Below are 21,370 nucleotides of genomic sequence, written 5' to 3'. Positions count from 1 at the left end.
ATGTAAAAATTATGTTTTACTGGTGATCGTTAAAGCTGAAGTCGCAATATTTCGAAAACACTTTTTATATTCGTAATAAATAACGTGAAATTCTCTAAAATATTTCTAAAATTTAATTTTGCCTGATAACTTTTCGGTTTATTTAATCCTTTCATGCCAATCGTTCTTTTGAAAGGAAAGGTCTTCTTTTTTTTTTAAAGAAGTAAATAGTGATGCCACAAAATGCTTCATTATTAACATAATACATTATATAAATACAATTATTTTGTTAACAAGCGTTTATGTTGGGTGCTGAATTCAAAGCACAATGCCTTTTGAAAGCTTAAATGATATTTTTCAGTAGAAAATATCGACTTGGTTTAAACAAGTGTACTACCATTCTTTACGGACCACCGCTCTTTTTCAAGAGCTATAGTTAACAGAATGAGGTGAAACTAATACGAGTTTCAGTTTTTTTCTCAAATTTAAACTTAACAAACCTTATGCTGAACGACACTTTGTTCAACACTCAAAAAATGTAAAATAACTTTTACAAATTTATAATATCATGAACAGTTTCCGTCGATTTATGTTGTGCGAGAAAAAAAATTGTAAGACAGTAAAGAATTCTTATCTGCCATGAAATTTGTATAAAGGAATCAAAATTTGATTAAGTGTATTAATATTAACTCAAAATTTCCGACTATCATTGACGTGATTTTCTGAAAACTTGACATTTTTAAATTACAAATAATTAAAAACTGAAAGAGCTTTTAAAACTTTTTTTAAAAAAGTCATTGATCTACTTTCTTAGACACTTATTAAGAGAAAAATAAAGGGAACTTTATTTCATGACTCAGGCTGTTAAGCCAACACTTTGAGTAATATTTTTTTTTAAAGTTGGACCACAGTATTGTGTAGTTGAGTATAAAAAGTACAATAATATGGTTCGAGGTGTGATGGCGCAGGGGATAGAGCACTCGCCTCTCAATGAAGTGAACCGAGTTTCAAATCATGGTCGATTCGAAGTTCGCACTCGGCTCGCACCGACCACAGTACTGACGTAAAATATCCTCAGTGGTAGACGGATCATGGGTTAGAGTCCCCTTGCGTCAGGCTAACCGTGGGAGATTTTTGTGATCCTTCTCTCCATGTAACGCAAATGGGGGTTCGTTTCATCAAAAAGTCCTCCACGAAGACAAATTTCCCCCAATACTTGGTGCCGGAATTCCCTTGTCTTCTGGATTGGGTTCCAAATTACAAGACTGCGGAGTTGAACATTGGCAGTGGTAAGTTAAAAATTCGGTCGGCTGTTTAATGACTGTTATAAAATAAAATGATATGGTTCAATATATCTCTTTACAAAGGTTGTAAAACATTTAAACATTATGGTATAACACGGTCCAAAATTTCTAACCGTTTTGTTAAATGTTACTTTAAATAATCAAATATATTAAACAGAAAACGTTTTGCATGAAGTTATAACTAACCATTTTTGCAACGAGTAAACGTAAGCTCATATTTATTGTTTCAAACGATTGTAAAAATGCTATTTTCAGTTTCACATTCATAAATTTATTATAACTTTTCTAGTTATTTTATTTCAGTTTAAATTTCAAAAATAAACGAAATTTTCTGGCTGAATTTATAGATTACTACTCTAAAAGTTACTTTATCGAAATTATCATCTAGTCTCGATAAAATGTACTTCCAAAACAATTGCGATTTATCGGATAAATACGTGAGGACTCTATACAGCGCATAAGATCGATTAATAGAATGGGAACTTCAATAATTTAGTGATTAATTAAAAACAGCAATAAACATTAATTATAATGGAAAATTTCGCATCACTGCGCAGTTTAAAAGGAATTATTTGCGCCCGTTTGTTTCGGCCCGAAAGATAATCACAGAAAATCGAATCCTGAATTCCAGCGTTTCCTTTTGGGAAATACTCTCGCTATTATTCCGCAATCGGTATAGGCCTAACATATTCCGATAATTAGGTACTTGCCACCCCTTCCCCGATCGTTTGGACGAATGTCATAGAAGATAGTTTGATAAGCAACACTCTGATACAGGAGACATCTCAGCGTCTTAGACTTAATGAAACGGATAAATTTATGAATGGAGCCCGTGTTAATAGAAATTCAATTACTGATGCTTCCCCACACCATTACGGTTGTCAAAGTTTCTCTTCCTTCTTGGCGATTTTCCGGAACTCTTTGGGGAAAATCGACTATTATGGTTTTCGAGGATTTAAGTCTGATCTTAGATTTATATCCAAAGGAAGGAGGGACAGGCTGGTCTCAGGCAAAGAAGGGGTTATGAGGTTAAGAAAACGGTTGATGATAAGGATTTCGGGAGTTATTTAATGTCATTGGCAGGTAATTTGATTGGTTTCAATGGATGATAAGTTAAATCAGATTTAAATTGGAATGATAACCCTAAATGCCTGTTTCAAAGTTAAAATGTATCAAGAGCGTTTAATGTCATTGACAGGTAATCTGATTGGTTTCTGCTGATTTAGAATGAAATGATAACCCTAAATGCCTGTTTTACAGCTCATTGCAATTCTTGTCCTATTCTGATAAAGCACAAACTGTTAATCGCTATTGGCCATTATCTTAAAAGCATGAAATAGAATGGAAATGGCTGTAATATAATATTTGACCTTTCTATTCTGTATTAATTAATTGTAAACCTATATGCCTATTTTAAAGGATGTTGTCCTGGCCAATTTGAGGTAAGACAAAAATTATAATTCCAATGGACTATTATCTCAAGATCTTAAGAAAAGATTATGGATCTCTGCAATATGATGTTTGACGTTTCCTTTCTGTACTAATTAATTGTAACCCTAAATGCTCTTAATATATCACATTTTTAAGCTCGCGCTTTAAGCATTAAGTACAAATTGTAATATCTACTGATCATTACCTTAAAATCAGATAAAGAAAGAAAAATAGCTAGTTGCAATGTTATACATTTCTTTAAAGTCAATCGTTATCGAATAATGCGTAATAGTTTCTCATTATTAATATTAAAAAGTATATTTTTTATTATTTTTATTAAAAATTATATTAGTTTTATATTTATATAAACATACAACATGCATTGTAGTGGATGAAAGATATGTACAATTACATATATCCTAGATTATTTACAATTACTTAGGCCTATTATACATTTGAGTTTATATTAACAAAATGTTACACTAATATAAATTTTGAACTTTGCTGTAACTTATATAAGGCACTAAGTTATCATAAACTTCATTGTACAATACTATTTGAGTGTCCATCTATCTATATTATATAAAACGCTAACACGTATGTATCAATAAAACCGATGATATTTCTTTTCTCGCGTTGGCAACAGTTTTCATTTTAAATTGATAGGCTTCAGCGCGCAAGAGCACGTCGTGAGCATCATATGGCTAATCTATATTATATAAAACGCTAATACGCTTTAATTGATAGGCTTCGGCACGCAAGAGCACCATATGTCTAATCGGGTGAATTCTCTCCGAATTATCAAAAAAATTCTCACAAAATTATCTTCATCGAAGCCGATGCTTTACATCCGGCTTTCAGTACTATTTCATATTGTTTTACAGCACATGGTTTTAGCCGCCTGGTGGGAAAGACTTTAAAACAAAACTTACAACAGTTACTTTTCTCAACAACTGAAATTTAGAATAGCGTGGTTAAGAAAAATATGCGAACTGTTTGCAATTTCAAATTAATATTGAAATGCACAGGTTTAGAATTTTCTACAGTGAAAAGTTTTCGGAACTTCAGTGTGCGAAAAAGTATACAAAGCTAGACGTTAAGAACGTATGCAATGAGCGAGCATCGGATTCCGAAGCAATCCGAAATGAACTGCGAAAGCAGTTTCGGGGGTTGACGAGCGCCAGCGAGCAGGGGGCGAAGCCTCCTAGTTATAGTATATAATGCATATAGTATATATACTTTATAAAAATGCCTTCATTCTAAAAATGAGAAGCTGAGACAGCCAGGGCCCGAAAGCTTAAGACCGATGCGAGCTTGGATACTGAAAAAAGTTTCGGGCTCGTATACTGAAAAGAAAGGTTTCGAACTCTTGTTAAAATTTTCATAATTTATTTTTACTACTTTTAAACAAATATTCAGTTATTAAATATAAAATATTTAAATTTCATAAGGTATAAAAAACAAATGGATCTGTTACTTCAGTGCTTTTGCTTCGTAAGGCTAACACCAATTATTAAATGATTCTTATTAAGATTAAGATTTTTTTCTTCTATTTTTATTGCTGGTATATGTTAATACTCCTATAAGAATCTTGGTGTGTCAGTCGGTTTAGTTTTTCTCTTCGTTTTTTCCTTTACTACAGGTTAGTGGTTAAAAAAAGTTTTAATGATGAATTTCTTTGTTTAGACGTCTAAGACCGATTGGCGAAGTCGCAAAATTTCTCCTTTATCCAGAGTACATATCGGACTCGAAATAATCCTATGTTCCTAAGGCTCGGACCTTCTAAAGCAAGCTCGAATTCACCCTTTCACTTTTTTTTTTCTTTGAAAAAGAAACATACATAAGGTATACAAATACTTCATATTTTATAATTTTATTCTTCTATGGTTCATTTATCCTGTTTTATAAATTGCCTAGATTCAAATTTTCGTTAAACAATTTAAATAAAAAAAGAAAGGAAAGAAAAACTTCCTGAGATACCATTATCTTTACTCATTTAATTTATTCCTGGCCCAATAAAAAACTAGTTTCAGTATTACAGAAGTTTAATAAAAACGCTTTATTTACTTTTTCTTTGAAAATCATGTAAACAGATAAATAAAAAAATTATACGATAAGCAAGTAAATAGATTAAGAAACAAGTATAGGATATGGAAAAACTTCTATAGAGCTATCTTACTTAACTATTAATCTTGCTTACTGTTTATATTTCTGGCTTTATAAAAATGCCTGCATTTAACATTTCATGTCTTTATATTCCAGTACTCTTTTTAATTTAACATACTTTGCTGTATTTATGTATTTTTAAAAATGCGCATATTTATTGGGAAATAGGAAAACATTAAGTACAGATAATTGACATAAGGATTCCAAAGTTTGACATTTGACAAATAGTATGTCATCTAAAGCATTTCTTAAAAGAGATAAACGCATTGAAAAAGAACACTGATTCGTCTGCCCTCCTCAATAAATATTTTTTTTTTCGAATGTTGAATGAAACTTTTGTGATATAACCCCCCTTTTTCCAGGTGTTGCGAACGTCAAAAGATAACAATGCATTGGAACCAGACCGTAGACTTTGAGGAATGGCGAATGGGGGTCCTTCGATCTCCTGGTCAGTGGTCACTTTGTAAATGTGAAGGGGGCATGATGCCAAATAGGGGACAGGCTAAAGAAGTCAAACTCATATTTCACTGCTTTCTCCACACCTACGAGCCATGAAGTCCCCTTTTCGATTTTATTTGTGAACAAAAAAAATTTTATAGTGGTTTTGGTTTTTAGCATAGCCGAACCATAGACTGTATTTCAAAAGTACAGTAAGCTAACTATACAAGTAAATTTGGTTAATAACCTTTGCCTGCTTTGGTTGGGAGGGAGCTTTAAAGTATAATTTCATGTCATCAGCTTTTTAAGTTATCTTTCGTATTTCTTTCAAATATTACATAACTTCAACCGAGAGCCGCGGTGGCTAGGGGATAGAGCATTCGCCTTCCAATGAGGCGAACCTGGATCAAATTCCAGTCGATACGAATTCCGCATCCGGCTAGCACCGACCACAGTGCTGGCGTGAAATATCCTCAGGGGTAGACGGATCATGGGTAGGACTCCCCTTGCGGCCAGGCTAACCGTGCGAGATTCTCGTAATCTTCCTCTTCATGTAACGAAACTGCGGGTTAGCTCCATCAAAAAGACCTCCGCGAAGGCAAATTTCGCCCCATAACTAGCTCCAGGAGTTCCTTTGTCTTCTGGATTGGGTTCAAAATTACAAGTTTACGGAGTTGAACATTTGTAGCCTAAAATGAATGATTTATGGAAGGGTGATTAAGATTATTATTTTACATTAACTATAATTGAAATTTGATGGGGTCAAATATAGGTAAAAATTCATTATAGCTTTAATCGTAGTATATACGGCAGTTTCATTCATTTCTTCCTCCAATAAACAGCTTTAACAAATGTTTTGTTCCATGGCTGTAATTCTTTATATTTAGCATGTACAATGCGTACTTACAAAAATATAGGAATTAATATGTTTTGAAAATTTGTTATAAACAATATATTAAACAGTATTATCTCTGTTTTTCTTTAGCCGGCTTTTGTATTCAGCCCATTCGGTAAACAATACATTACTTTTTAGATAACATTTATTTTCTTTTACATTTACGTATTTATTACCTTAGATTAATTACTATAACGTTTGACATTTTTATACTTATAAAAAAATTTTTTATTAATACTGCTAATACTAATTTTTTTTAATTAATACATACTAGAATCAATAATTACAAAAATTTAAAAAGATATGCTGTATTCTTCATATAATATTTCAAATTTAATTAATTTAAAGAAAAAGTTTGTAAAGGATTATTTTTTTTATTATTATCAACTGTACATATTAAAACAGTCACATAGACGCAGAATTACAAATGAGCATTTAGATCAATTAATATCTGGGGGAAATACATTTACAACATTATTATTATTTTGAATATTGCAAAATGGCAATTATCAATACAGAAATATTTTCGAATAATACGACATCAAAGCTTGATAATAACTTAACTAAATGCAAATGAAACAGCAGCTCAAATAACTCCAGTTCACCTATCGATGAGAAATAAAGAATCTTTATACCTACATCTCGCCCGAGCAAGTCTATATTGTTTTGGCGAAGCTAAAAAGACCCCTCACCTTTGGCGACTCTCTCAACCGCCAGGACTCAGTCTGCAGCTTTCTCCGTATCCAAGCAACCTAGGTTTCATTAAAGACCCAGCCATCAGCTGGGAAGGTCGTGTTATAACCTGGGTTAACGTTCGCCCGAGAACAGTTTTTTCCAATTTACGGGCGCGCTAGTCCGCGCATTTCAAATAAATATACAGGAACTGACATTTTAAATGTAAATATTGCTTGATATCGATAACTAAAAATGTGACTGTGCATTGTATAAATAATATTTCTACATTCAACAAAATATGAATATTCACATTAAAAATAGAGTACGAGATCTTATGGATATTGGTTAACATGTTTTATGTTTACTACAAAGCGATGAAAACATTGCATAAATATGTTGTATTAAGCAAAAGCGCACGTTAAAAATTGTTTACAATATGCACATAAGATTTATACAGGTTTTATTGTGTGCGTGTTTATTGTACGTTGATGGTGTGGTTGCGTGGTTTAATTTGTTTGTCAGCAGATCTGAAGGAAAACGGATATTGGGTAAGTAAACCCAGATTTAATTTTTGAACCTAAATTTAGCAATTAAATGAATTGAAATTATTTAGTTATATAAGACATTTCACATGCATTAAAGTGTATTTATAACAAGGTTAATTTAATATTTAATTGAAAATATCTAATTTTAGCAAGTAAAGGTTATTGTAATGTTAATTAAAATATTTGCAAAACTACTTTATTTCTTCATATTTTAATTATTGCATTTACGCAACAAAAAAAAAGAAAAATATATATAATGATAAAATTATTATTATTGAAATTATGCATTAAATATTAATGCTTGTTGAGGAATATATGCTTTTAAAATCCGTTTCCCGTGTAAGATTTCATTGTATTAGTTCTTTAAAAAAAGCATACTTTATGTTGCAAATATGTTGTAATAATGCATTTATTAATGTATGTATTGAAGCAACATATTTGCTACACCGAGTATATTTTTTAAAGAATTATTACAGTAATTGTTTAAAAGTAATATATTATTCGTGTAGCAAATATGTTGCCGTTATACATATATTAATAAATATTAAATAAGATTTGTTTACACACTGTATATCGACGTGCGATTCCTTCTTTCAAAAACTGCGATTTATGAATAAAAATAAATTCTTCTTAACAATGAATGTTTTATTCTATATTTATCATGATTACCTTATTAATATTTTGAAAAGTTAATTAAAGAGATAATGTATATTAATTTTATGTATCAATTTCTTGTACCATTTGTCATCATGATATAAATACAAATAATGATCAATAAAATAAATAATATATCAATATATTATTTGTATCTCAATATCACAGAAGGGCTTTCTTATGCTTAGATATAAGTCCGTGTAAGATATTGCCGTCTAGCTCTTTAACTATAATGATATTGCACAATTTTGCAATATCATTATAGTTAAAGAGCTTCTAAAATTTATTTTTTCATGGTTTATGTTTTTATATAAAGTGTCATTTTAAATAAAATGCCTTTATTTCTGATCGTGTATTAAAAAAAAGAAAGAAAAAGAAAAATTGAAATATATTATTTGAAATAAACAATTACATAAACGTAATATTTTTATAATATGCGGTTAAAATTTGAATAGTTGTAACAAATAGTAAATAGAATAGAATAATAATGGTAGTAAATAGAATATTATTCGGAACTGGAGTTGAACATTTCCTCTTCCAACCTTCTTCAAGGGGGTTTTCCTTCTAGTAAACGCCCCTTTCTGACCCTAGGCACCCCAGTGATTTTTTTTTCCTCTTGTTGTTTTGTTTGCTTTCTTCTCTTTGCTTTTATTTTCATCACTTCTGAGGAACTTCATGGATTTTTTTAGGGAATGTAATTTTTGTAGTCTTGTGGTTCTTACTAATATCATTGCAAATTATTGTTTATTGTTGATTTACGTCTAATTTCTTTCGGTGAAAATTTTAATACATTATTTTAATAAGCATTAATAGTTAAACCATTATCCAAATTATATCTAAAATTAAAATTTAAATTAAAAAAAAAACTATTTAAAGGAAATTTTTAATAGGCTTTCTTTAAAGGCATAACTTTATGCACTTAACACTTTAAAACTATGTAGTATATTTGAAAAAGTCGTAAATTTAAAATTCGACCGATTTTGCTTAAATTTTCTATTTTACCGTTTAAAATTGCATTATTTAAAGTGACTTAAATGATTGTATACCTTACATTTCAAAAGTTTTGCGACTATTAATAATAAAATTATAAAAAGTAATATATGTTTACTAAATGTTGTATTTTGCAACTGTGTGTAAAATTTTTTTCAATAGGTCTAAAAAGTTCTCGAGATATGTGGTGAAATACTCATAAAAAAAAAAAAAAATAAACATTAAGGGGTCCTAACTTTGAATCGCTCTCCTGACCAAACTTATTGGGATCATATTTCTTAGATTGCGGCTACCTCCTTATTTTGTGGGTCAGAAGTTCGAATCCGTCGAAAAAAAGGGATGTTTATTCAGAAAAAGTACGTTTTTGTGTCTGATTTCGTAACTCAAAATATCGTCAACACTAATTAATTAGCATATTTGAGGCCACCCCCTTGAACCTAAAACGTAAAGATCCGATTATTATATCAAAAATTATTTAGGGTAGTCCTTTTTATTTTTTTACGCAGTCTACAAAGAAATAATGTAGAATATGCATAAAATACACTTTTAATTTTAACAACCTTGATGTATTAAGTTGTACAAATTTTAAATCATGCTTTATAGAAATTCGAATGTAGAATTGTGATATAATTCTAATTTTAACTGTAGTAATATCTAGAATCTTTTACAAACAGCTAGACCGTCCGCTATAAATATTTTGATTTTAGCAGCCGCAGTATGCAAATATGTACAAAGACGTCGCCTTTAGTAAGAGAATGTGAAATTTGCATATAGTAATAAATTAGAATAAAATAACCTTAGTCACGTTAATTTAAAGGTAGATCTTCTGGAAATGCTGGTGAAGAATTTCCCAGCAAGTGTAAAGCAGCCTTAACGTGAAGAATAATAAAAGAATGTTATGAAAAGAAGAATGGTTAAGTTCAAAGATCCTGATGCCTATACCTATAATCATATTGTCCTGAAAAAATTCGTCCCACTGTTTTTTTCCCAACGTATTAAATGAGGCATTGAATACTGAACAAGGTCTTAATAAGAACGTCATTGGTCCGAAACTAGTGAGAATTTAATAAGTACCCCCTTCATGACAGTGAAATGATCGAAGTACAATGCTTTTACGTCAACATTTTCATTTCCTGTAAATATACAATCATAAAAATGAATAAATGCAACTAGTTTTAAAAATGTCCCTTGCTTTTTAAGGCTTCAAAAACACGGAGATAGAACTATTTTTCTTATTAAAATGATGATACAAAAATACATCATTTGAAATTTTTTGAAAATTTGTTAGAATTCTATTTAAAAAAATTGTAATTAGTGAGTAATTATCAATGTACTATATTAGTGCCCTTTTGTTGTTTATATTTAATAAATTTATTAACTGGAACTTACAACTTAAATTAAGTGGGATTGAGTAAGAAATATATAAATTTAGGCTGTTTTATTTTTATAACCGTCGTTGAACAGCCGACCCAATTTTTTGGGTTTACGACTACTAATGTTCAACTCCGTAGCCTTGCAATTTTGAACCCAATCCAGAAGACAAGGAAACTCCTGGATCGAGTATTGAGAGAAATTTGCCTTCGTGGAGGACTTTTGGATGGAACTAACCCGCATTTTCGTTACATGGAGAGGAAGACCACGACAACCTTCCACGGTTAACCAAACGGCAAGGGGACTCTAACCCATGATCCATCAACCACTGAGGATATCTCACGTCAGCACTGTGGTCGGTGCAAGCCTCATGCGGAGTTGGTATTGACCAGGATCGGACCCCGTTTCACCTCATTGGAAGGCGAACGCTCTTTCCCCAGAGCCATCGCGACTCTAGGCTGTTTTATTCATCTCAATAGAATTTAAGAAAATTGTAATTCATAATTATTAAAATACAATTATAAGAGTTAAAGAGATCGTGGGTTCGATCCCCACCTGCCGAAGACTCCCCGTGTAGTAAATAGTGACTGTACGTTAAATCCGTCGAGTCACAAAGTCCTCCATGTCCCTATAATAAATCACACTTCTGGGGTATTGATCCAGGAGTTTCCTTGTCTTCTGGATTGTTTCTAAATTACAAGGCTGCGGAGTTGAACATCAATAGCCGTAAACCGAAAAAAATTGGGTCGACTGTTCAACGACGGTTATAAAATAAAATATTTTATTTTCAATAACTGATTCTTCCCGATTCACTACGCCTATTGACTGGCATCCCACGGTTAAATCTAAAGTTTTAGAATTTTCTATTTTTTTTTTTTTTTTTTTTTTTTAGAATTCTCATTGGAATTTAGATTGAAAAAAAAATCGTATTTAGTGCATAATTGTCAAAATACAGCCAATGTGACTGTATTTTTGTTGTTTAAATGTTGTAATTTTATTCTATAAATTTAGTATTTTTATGTTTATTTTAAAACACATAATTTTTTAATCTGTGTTTAGGCATTATTTTAGTTGAATAAATATATTGCCACACATTTATGGGCATTATGATAAACAAAGATAACTGCAACAAAAACTGAACAAAATGTTCTAAATTTTTCAAATTTTCACTGACTATATCATAAGATATCGTAAAAATCATGAAATTTAATTCTAATTGAATGAAAGCCATACTCGTCATAAATGATGAAATTTTGAAATCCTTATAGGTTGTTGTGATTTATCCGAAATACAAAATAGATTTTTGCCCGAACTGACCGTAAGCATTTTCCGTTTTGTAAACAAGTTACGCAATTGGTTCGTTTTTTGCGATCATAAACTCATTTTATTTTTTCAACTGTTGGCAATACAGGCACGGCCGGAAAAATGCCACCTAATCAAGAGCAATTATTAATTGTTTGGAAAAAAGTTCTATTTTTAAAGGTTGTTGTAAAATCTGACTTTAAATGTTATTTAAAATATCATAACGCTGATTTAAATGTCACAAACAGTCGCATTTTAATTGTGAATAATATTTCATTAGCAACATATTTTTGTTCTTAAAAATCTATTCAACAAATAATTAAATTTTTGAGTTTCGCCTTATTCTTAATTTCCATTCTGAAGTATATTTTATGCTTAAGTGGAGATACATCGTTACCTGGACAGAAAAGGTACACGTACTTCGGACCACAACCCGAAGGTACTTCGGTGGTCTGCCCCGTCGTTAAACATGTGTTTTCATCACCCTTAATTCGCAATGTTGTTTGACTTTGGCGCAGTATAACCGATTCGGATGTGCGTTATTAAAATTTTCCATTCAATTATAAGAACCGTAAACAGTAGTGCTGGCGTCCTAAGAACAGAATAGGTCCGGATGTTTGAGTTTATATCTATCCTCTATAGTTAACTATGTTATACAGAGCTATAAGAGTTTATAACTATTCTATACGGAGAAATAAACTATTCTCTGTATAATACGTCAGGGTGCGTAGCGTTTTTAAAAAGTGCTTAAAGGTGCTTATTTTCGATTTTCGTTTTTTAAAAGCCCTTAAAGGCTCTTTTTTCATTGGATGTTTTTAAAAAGTGCTTAATTTTCTCTTTTTCAAAACGAGGTTTTTCTTTTACTTTGTTGATTTTCGCTTCGAATTATGCAAAAAGACACATTTCACATTGTTCTATTCAAAATTTTCATAATTAATTCAACCCCAATCTATTTCGGCATTTCGTCAGTCCGTAGCGTAGCGTATGAAAACGCCATTCGTTTTACATGATTCAAAATTTCATGATTTTTGACAATTGTCAAAAACAATGACAAAAGCTTTTTTTTATTTTTTGGCATGACGGTAAAAACAAGATAAAACCGTCAATTGTCAAAAACTTTCCAACCCAGCCTAATTATGATATTTTTTTAAAGTACTTAAAAATATTTTTTGAGTGCTTAAAAAGTGCTTAAAAGGTGCTTATTTTTTGTTAAATAATTTGGCTACGCACCCTGTACGTGTTTTGTAGACGCATGATACTACTTTTCCGAATGCATATCTAAAATAGATTATTCTCAGGTGTTATGAGTAAAGTAGAAACTTGTTTTTACTAAGGCATCAATTCAGTAGGTACACCATAGTAATTATGTAAGATGTGTATATTTTTTTGAATAAACATAGGCACATTATAAATATGTATTTATTTTTAACTCTTCCTGTTTAAAACTATATTTAAAATATTCAATAAAAGAAGTTCTAGTAATAATAAATAGGAGAAAATAGTAGTAGGTAGAAAATATAAATTTATCAAATTATACACACACGGAAATCTGTTCACCTCTAGTTAGAAGTACAGTTATATTTTCAGGAAAGAAAAGTTGTGATTATTATTTCGCGTAAAGAAGAAAAAAAGTCTCACCACTCCTCTGGTGTGATAGATTAAACAGAACTTTCCGACTGTTTTTCATCACTTCTAAGCAATTATGTCCATCTAAGCTCTGTAATAACTAAGAAGAAAAGTCTTCAACGTCAATAAAGACCGTAGAAAGCAAACGAGAAAAAAAGAAACACACTTAATGAGACCTATACGCTTGAAAACACTATAAAAACAATGGAATAAAACTGAAAAACAAAAACATAAAAAAAGGGACAGCATAGAAATTATACCTACTGTCCTCGTGTAATTTCTGTACGTTTCTCTCTAAATGAGTTGATAAAATAAAGCTGGCGTAGCTAAGAAATGGCGCTGAAGAATTTCTTTCTTTAACTGGCTATACACTTATTTTTGCTATTTTTTCCTCTTGTTCAGCTAGAAAACGTACCCTGAGATTCACACGCTTAGAACAAATAAATAACAACGAGAAAAATTCTTCCAGAAATAAAGTAGAAAAGTACTGAAACAATTCTTGAGAAAGTACTTCCAACTGTTCTTTGTTTTTACTTTGAAACTACCTTTTTTTTTATCGTTTTCTTTTTTGGAAGAAGGGTTTTAAGAAATCGTCTGCTTTCTCTGGATTTTTTTTTATCTGTTTCCAGAACATTTCGACACTTTGTGAAAAATGGTTTAAAGAGGATATAGGGTATTTTTCATAAGAAACTTCCAAAGAAATGTTATAAAAAAAAGTATGTTTTGAAAACCTTTCTAAAAAAATATGTTTGTTTTACATCAAGATTTATGCACTGAATATTTTTTTTAAAGATATGATGCATAATTTTTGTAGCTTAAGTTAACTTTAATAGCAGGTTGCGGTAGATTGTCAACGACTTTAAGATCAATGCTGCTAGAAAAAATTTTCAAGCAAATATGAGAATTTTAAGTTTTGCAAATTCGCGTGACCCAGTAAAAATATTTTTAAATGAAATTAAATTAAAGATAAGAAATATATGCTGTATTCAATAACATAAAAGAGATTTCATTAGTCATTATTATCAAGTTTTAGCTGCATGATACAACAAAAATCTCTTTGCAATTTTTAATAAAGTAAATGTTTTTCTTAAAAACATTTTTTCTTACTTTTAAATTTATGTTAATAAAAGTTTTAATTGTACTTCGAAATTGAGGTAGTTTTTTAGTGCGAGTAATATGCTTTAGTGCGAGCATTTTGTTCTATTTCGGTGAATTAATAAAACTTAAAATACATAACAAATAGCGAATAAAATTGTGTATAAAAAAATATAAAAAAAATTAAGTATACGTAGCTTTAAGCAAAGAAAAAGTCATACGAACTATTGTCTTATACATGCTTTTAAATTTAGGTAATTTTGTTGGATGAATATTTTCTTTTTAATTTATTATATTGTTAGTATTTTGAAGGTATACGCAGTGTATATTGTATCAAATGTTTTTCATTTTGTCTTTATGAATTTTTATCAGCAAAACATTTTTTTATTTTCGCTTTAATTACATTATATTTTTCTTCGAGCGAAGTTTTTTTTAACTATGCATGACCTAAACTATTTTCATGACCTAAAATATCTTTAAAAAAAATAACCCTGCTTATTTGTTGAAAATTTTATCAATTTCCTTTTCCAATAAAAATTGCTATATTGTTATGAAAGATTTAAGTAACTTATGATTTTGTGGTACCATCTTTTTTCTGTAACGTTTTTAAAAAGATTAAGTGAGGTACAGGTAGTTACTGAGGGAATTTTATGAAACAGAATCAAGTGTGCTCGCTAAATTTTTAATAGTATCCTAATGTTTGTATTACTTTTGTGCTTTGATAAATTTATTTACATTTTTAATAGATTCTTTAATCTATCTATTACGTTCATTTAATTCTAGACAGTTGCCTAACTTGAGATGTATCGTTGTAATTTCATAAATATAATTTCAGGACCGTTCATTGCCAGCCCTATCATTGAAGAGTGGCTATCGAATAAGATAAAATCAAAGTCAGGTTTTCTTATTTTTGCAACCATATTAGTTTTTAAATTTTACAAAAAGTTTAACCTAAAAAAAAAATGTTTTTGTCATGAAAAAAAAAATTTTCCGAAAAATAACTGGATGGTAATATGCACCTTTTTAATACTTTATCTGCTTTATTGACAAATGCGGGAAAGAATTTCGTAACGCGATATCGTAAAAATCTGGCAACGAATAAGTCAATCTGTATTTTACGGCAGTTAGTTTCATGCTTACATAAGCTCTTATATATTGCTTATATTATCTGGACTTACTATAATTCTAATTTTTTATGCGACGACTTAATATAATTCAAACTGGTTATGCGACGTATTGAACGGAAATTAATGTAATCGAATTAAAAATGCAGGATTTGCTTAATTTTCAAGATTTCAATATTACGCAATTGTCAAGATCCAGGTGAATATACGTTTTCTTTTTCCGTAGAAAAAATTGTTCGCTAATACTTTCACCAAAACACAATTTGTTTCGCTCAATATACGATTTTATTGCGCTTGGCGTGGTGACGAATGCTTATAGAGCGGGCTAATTTATAATAATGGGATACCTGCAAGTGACGTAGTGCGGGTATCTTGATCCTGATTGGTTGTTGAAACGTGGCATTTGTTTACGTTAGTAACTTCACTTTAATTAACATTCTAACTTACATGGAGAAACTTAGCTCAACTTTAACACGCCATTTTGCTTATAAAAGATCAGCTGGTACTGGCATCATAGATCACAGAAATGGGTATCTGTGGTTTTCTTAAAGTACAAGTAACCAATTCCGAACTTTAAAAATAACAAAATTTAAAAATAATTCCGAAATTTGAAAACTAACAAACTTCCTCTTATCCTATTATTAATCTGTATAATTATGTATAGAGTTATGAATTATTTCTCCTAATAACGATTTCTTGTCATCACCCCTGATAATTTTTAAAAAAATATATATAAATAAATAAAAATTCAGGAACATATGTGAACAAATGCGACGTTCGTATGGACTACGTAACCATTAATAAAGATACAAACGTGAGTGCGACTATCAATTCAAAGCAAGAAATCATAATTGTGCTATTATACAATTGATACAAACGAGCAACTGTATCAACCATCTGCGACTGCATCTGGAAAAGATATACCCATAAATTTTTCAAATGAACCAATTCTGCTATCTTTCAATTGCGTGATCTGCTGTCTCTATGGTTTAGTTATCAAAAATAACGTGTATTGTCACGCAAAAAGAGAGTTTAAAAAATTTGAGAGAACGGAATACGTTTTGACGGAATTTGTATGTTGATATCGTGTTTACGATTCCATGAAGGCTCATAGCAGCCGAATAAAAATGTCTCATGTTGACCTTCTTATATTCATAAATTTGCTGGCTTGACCTAAAACTTGCGTAATATTTTTTTAAATTTAATATCCCAAAAAATTTCGTAATATCGTCAGTGTTTTTTTTTTTTTTTTTTCGTTTTTGTTTTTGGACGTAGCTTGAAATCCCTCGTTTAAAAAAAATTATCGAAATTTCATTTGCGTATTTGGAAAAAAAAAATGGGTGTAGCTCAAAAGGCGCATTAAAAAAATTTATATAATTTAAACTCAAAACATGGACGACTCAAAATACGTATTTTAGGAAACGTAAATAGCTTGAACAGCGCCGTTAAAAAATGAACACAGCGTTAATGGAACTAGATATGGCACAAAATGTGTTTTATTGGGTTTGTTCCATTACACGGAGTTTTTGAAGCCAGCTCTAAATCTCCCCAACTTTTGAGAAGGTTATCGTTTTACGGTTGTAACGTTTAACTGTAATCGTTTAGTGTTGATTTTTTGATAGAGTCGATTCATAATTTTCACGTGACTTTACTATTCTTTATTAAAAATAATTGTTTTATCAATGCTTTAAATATTTGTTTCAGAAAATTAACTTACAGTAAAAAAGTTAAAATCTTAAAATAATCTTAATCTAATCTTAAGACTTAAATCTAAAGTTAAAAGTTAATTACTCTAAATATTTCTTTCAGAAAATTGAACTCAAAACAAAGTTAAGATCTTAAAAATGCAATTCACGATTTTTACAAACTTAGGGAACGTTCCTACTGAATGTGGTTCGATCGCTCTACATTAAATGCACCAATCAAATTCTTAGTTTCTAAATGTATATTTTATATGAACTTTTGGTGAAAAAGGCACAAAACATTATTGTAGGAGCAGCGTTGAAAATGTATTATAATAAAATTATAAATTTGCTTAAAAAATGTGAATTCTACACAAAATTGTTTATTTATAACAAAAAGAGAAGGAAAAAATAACTCCACTGCTTTCTTTCGATGAAAACCGATTAAACTTTCGGTTTGATAGCATGCTGCAAAGTTATCGTCGCATTTAAACTTTATCCTTTTATTTTTATTTGTAAAGATCTACATTCGCTATTAATATTTTTTCTTTCATTTACGTTGGTGTTACGTTGTTGGAGTTAACATCATGAATGTTCAAAATCGGTCAGTTTGGTTGAGAAAAATATTCTTTTTGGTATCTGTCGAAAATTTTGCGAATAATTTATTCCAATTCCCGTCACTGAACAGAATTATAAATTTACTTAAAAATTTTCACTGCGAATTAATTTTAAACTTAATTGTTATCAGAGCCTTAAGTTCAGATCAGTGTTGCCCTCCTGCCTCTTGAGAACTTTCCTACGAATAATATTTACCTGTCAATTCTTAAAATAGAATAAACACAACAGCAATTTATCATTATTTAATATTATTACAGAATCAAATGCTATAATTTTTTTTAAGTGTGCCATTTAAGTTCTTTAAACATAATTAAAGTTTAACCACCTGTCTGAATAAAAACAAAACAAAAATAATAATTAAATATAGTTTATTAGCTGAACATTTAAGTAATGTAAAAGATTAAAGTAATGTCAATCATTTCAATACCATTTGGAAAAATACACGGAACTTTAACCCACATCAACAACACAAAAATAAATAAATAAACATTATTCTCAGATAGATATTATAAATGTAATGAGTGTAAAAATTAAAGTTTTCTAACATTTGCAACGCATCTATAAACATTAAATGTTAAACAATAATATGCATTTATTCACTCTAATATATCCCTAAGTTTTTCTTTCACTTTTACAATTCAAAAAAAAGATATTCTTATTTCTGTCTTTTAGAAAACATCAAATACATCATAAGCTTTCATTTTCCAACTCTGTATATAATCTTATCATTATTTTTATAAATCAGAAGTTATTACCGGAAGAAATTATATTATTTCTACCTATCTGAAATTAAATCTTCCGTTGCAACGTTTCTGAGTATTTCATTAAATCATAGCTTTCCCTACAAAAGAGCTTAAGAAAACAGGTCTGCATGCAAACGATTTAGGAACCAAATAAAAACGAGTGTATAATTAAAAAAAAAGCACTTTTAAATGAAAGAACTAATAAAAAAGAAAGTTAAATAATCCAAGTAATCCATTTATCACAAAGTTAACTACGCACCTCACAAAAAGCGAGAGAAAGAAAATGTTTATAGAAGAAATAAAAATACTTAAAGCTCTTTATACAGACACCTATATTACTTTCTTGAAAACGATATCTGCGTGAAATGTTCTTCGCGTGTTGGGATAAGAACCCCGTAAATTGTTTTGAATTTTTATCGTCTGCGCGTGGAACATTTTGCTTCATTATTTTTATTTCTCTTTTGGCAACGAAGCACTTGAGTGAGAGAAAATCTTGTTTCATAGGTGCTTCTGATAGTGCCTTTGTAGCGTATTTATTTTGTAACCTTTTTTTTTATATGTAAAAAAAGTTATGAGAGCATTTGTTGCTTGTGACATCCCGTGAGGGAAGAAGTATTTGCTAAATTAAACTTTCTGTGGTGAAAAATATTGTAATAACAATCCTTGCGGGAAATTGCGTTTTAATTTTTTTTCTCCCCTTTATTTTATTTAATCTTTTCTTGGCGAAAACCTACTCGTTTAGTGATCGTAGTTCATATTAAAGTTTTTTTTGCGAATTTTTATTATTGTTTTTTATTCGCGCAATGTTTCTTTTCTTTTGCATTTCAAATGTTTTTTTAAAAAAACTTAAAATGAGTACTCCTATTTAGATGTTACTTTCTTGACATGCAATTTGGGATTAAGATTTTTATTTATTTATTTATTAACGTTTTTTTTTTAAATTAAATGTATATAATATTATATTAATGCTTTTTTATAAGTAACACAACTTGGGGAATAGTATTTGGTGTAAGATAATTTTTTTCTATTCTTTGCTTGTTGAGATTTTAAGTTATTTTTATTTTATAACGCTTTTAGGATTAACATCGTGGTTTAGTTATTTGGAATAAGATATTTTCTATATCCGTATTAAGAATTAAATATTTTTATTACGTTTTTTTTTTATAAGAAAATACAGATAATGGTCGTGTTTGTTCGTTTTAAAGTGTATTTATAGCGTATTCTTAAAAATGCACATCATAAGTATATCATTTCTGTTTCTTTTAAAAAAGCAATAAATGTCTGATAAATATGCAGATAAGTTATGCTTTAAATAAATCAGCAGATATCTACTAAACCTGAGATGGTAAAATTATCCGCTGTCAAATAAAACCTGTGAAAAGCATAGATCTCAAAAGAGGATACAAAGTTAAACCTAATTAGTTGGTAACGATCCAAAAAACTCAACCAGACCACACCCAAAACATTAGGGGAAGTTCTATTGTAATATGAAAAATGGTGCTGTGTTTCATGATGTAAGTGATTTTAAAAATTTACGCAGCCATTGTAAGCTTTATGCTTGTAATTTTATTGGTTTATGAATTACGCATGTTCGTAATTCAAATTCTGCTAAATCCATGAATGAAAATTGCTTTTCTTTGTTTTAAATAAACCCTTTCTGAAATTTTAATATTTTCATGATCGAAATTATCTCTCAAGGGTTGATAACCTTTTCTTTCCCGTAGCGAGAACAACTTATGTTAAATTAAGGGTGGCCAGACGTTTTCAAATATTAAGGATAGTGCTTGAATTTCGTTGAGTGTCCTCAAAAACTTTTAAAACTCATTGAAAACAGGAAATGTCCTCAAATTTTAACGTGTGTCTTAGTATTTATACGGAAACATTTAAACTTTTTTTATATGTAGTGAAATATTAAGTGGGCGTAGTGAATATCAGTTGTATGTGGAGACACAAATACAGTTACGAGTTGTGAAGGTTGTATAAAGATATTATCTATTACATTAAAATAAACTGCTTTAAATTTGCAGAACTCATCTGCAGAGTGGGCCCATTCTCTTAAATATCCAGTACTTTAAATTTTGAACTATTTAATAACCGAATTTGAGACAGGCACGATTAACCCAACTCTACTGCGTTGACTCATCAGAATCGAAGAAGATTCCATAGAAGGCATTGGCCCACAAAAGGCTGTCGTGTCAAGAAAGAAGGTTGAAAACCAAAGGGGAACAACGCTTTTCGTTCATTTTTTTTCTCAGAAATGATAACTGGACCGAAGAAAACCGTTTTGAGGATCACTAAGTTTTGACAAATCAATAAAGTGAAAAATCTGCTCTCCCCGAGAGTTTTTACGCAGTGTCTGTCAGCTCGCAAATTCCTCTTATCTCAGAATCGGAAATTTTTCTTCGAAATATTCTAAAGGTGAAATTTGTAAAGAAATATTTTCGAAATTTTTATAACAGGTGCTAGGAATAGTTCTGATACGAAAGGATATGTTATATTCATTTTTATAACTTTTAGAATGTTTTCGTTGTAAGCTAAGAAATCATATATATTTACAGTTATGGGCATATATGAATTGTTAAATGACGATTCTTTGTAATTTGTTCAACCATTTCTGGTATTCTACTACATGCTTTTTTATTTCAATGTATTTAAATTTCGGCTGAAGATATGGGAAAAACTTATAAAACTAGAGACGAATTTTTTATTTCACAAATAATTTCTATGATGGA

General features: G+C 30.0%; 1 protein-coding gene across 3 annotated transcripts in view; it reads left to right on the top strand.

The window, feature by feature from the left end:
• LOC107457357 (inactive tyrosine-protein kinase RYK) overlaps window positions 1-21,370 on the top strand; it is a 265,361-nt gene that overhangs the window by 162,013 nt on the left and 81,978 nt on the right. The window contains exon 1 of one of the 3 annotated variants that reach the window (XM_043046458.3): window positions 6,934-7,436. The exons of 1 other annotated variant lie outside the window; for it this stretch is intronic. In XM_043046458.3, coding sequence (XP_042902392.2) covers window positions 7,325-7,436 — 112 coding nt within the window. In that variant the 5' untranslated portion in view covers window positions 6,934-7,324. Of the gene's footprint in view, window positions 1-6,933; window positions 7,437-21,370 lie in introns of those variants that run through there. One more of the 3 variants, XM_043046428.3, reaches the window with a different exon arrangement.

Source organism: Parasteatoda tepidariorum, chromosome 6 (genome assembly GCF_982258835.1).
Source record: "Parasteatoda tepidariorum strain Cologne lab strain chromosome 6, Ptep-v5.0, whole genome shotgun sequence".
Classification (NCBI taxonomy): Eukaryota; Metazoa; Arthropoda; class Arachnida; order Araneae; family Theridiidae; genus Parasteatoda; species Parasteatoda tepidariorum.
Note: the sequence above shows the minus strand (reverse complement) of the source record. Positions and strands in the feature narration are given on the sequence as shown.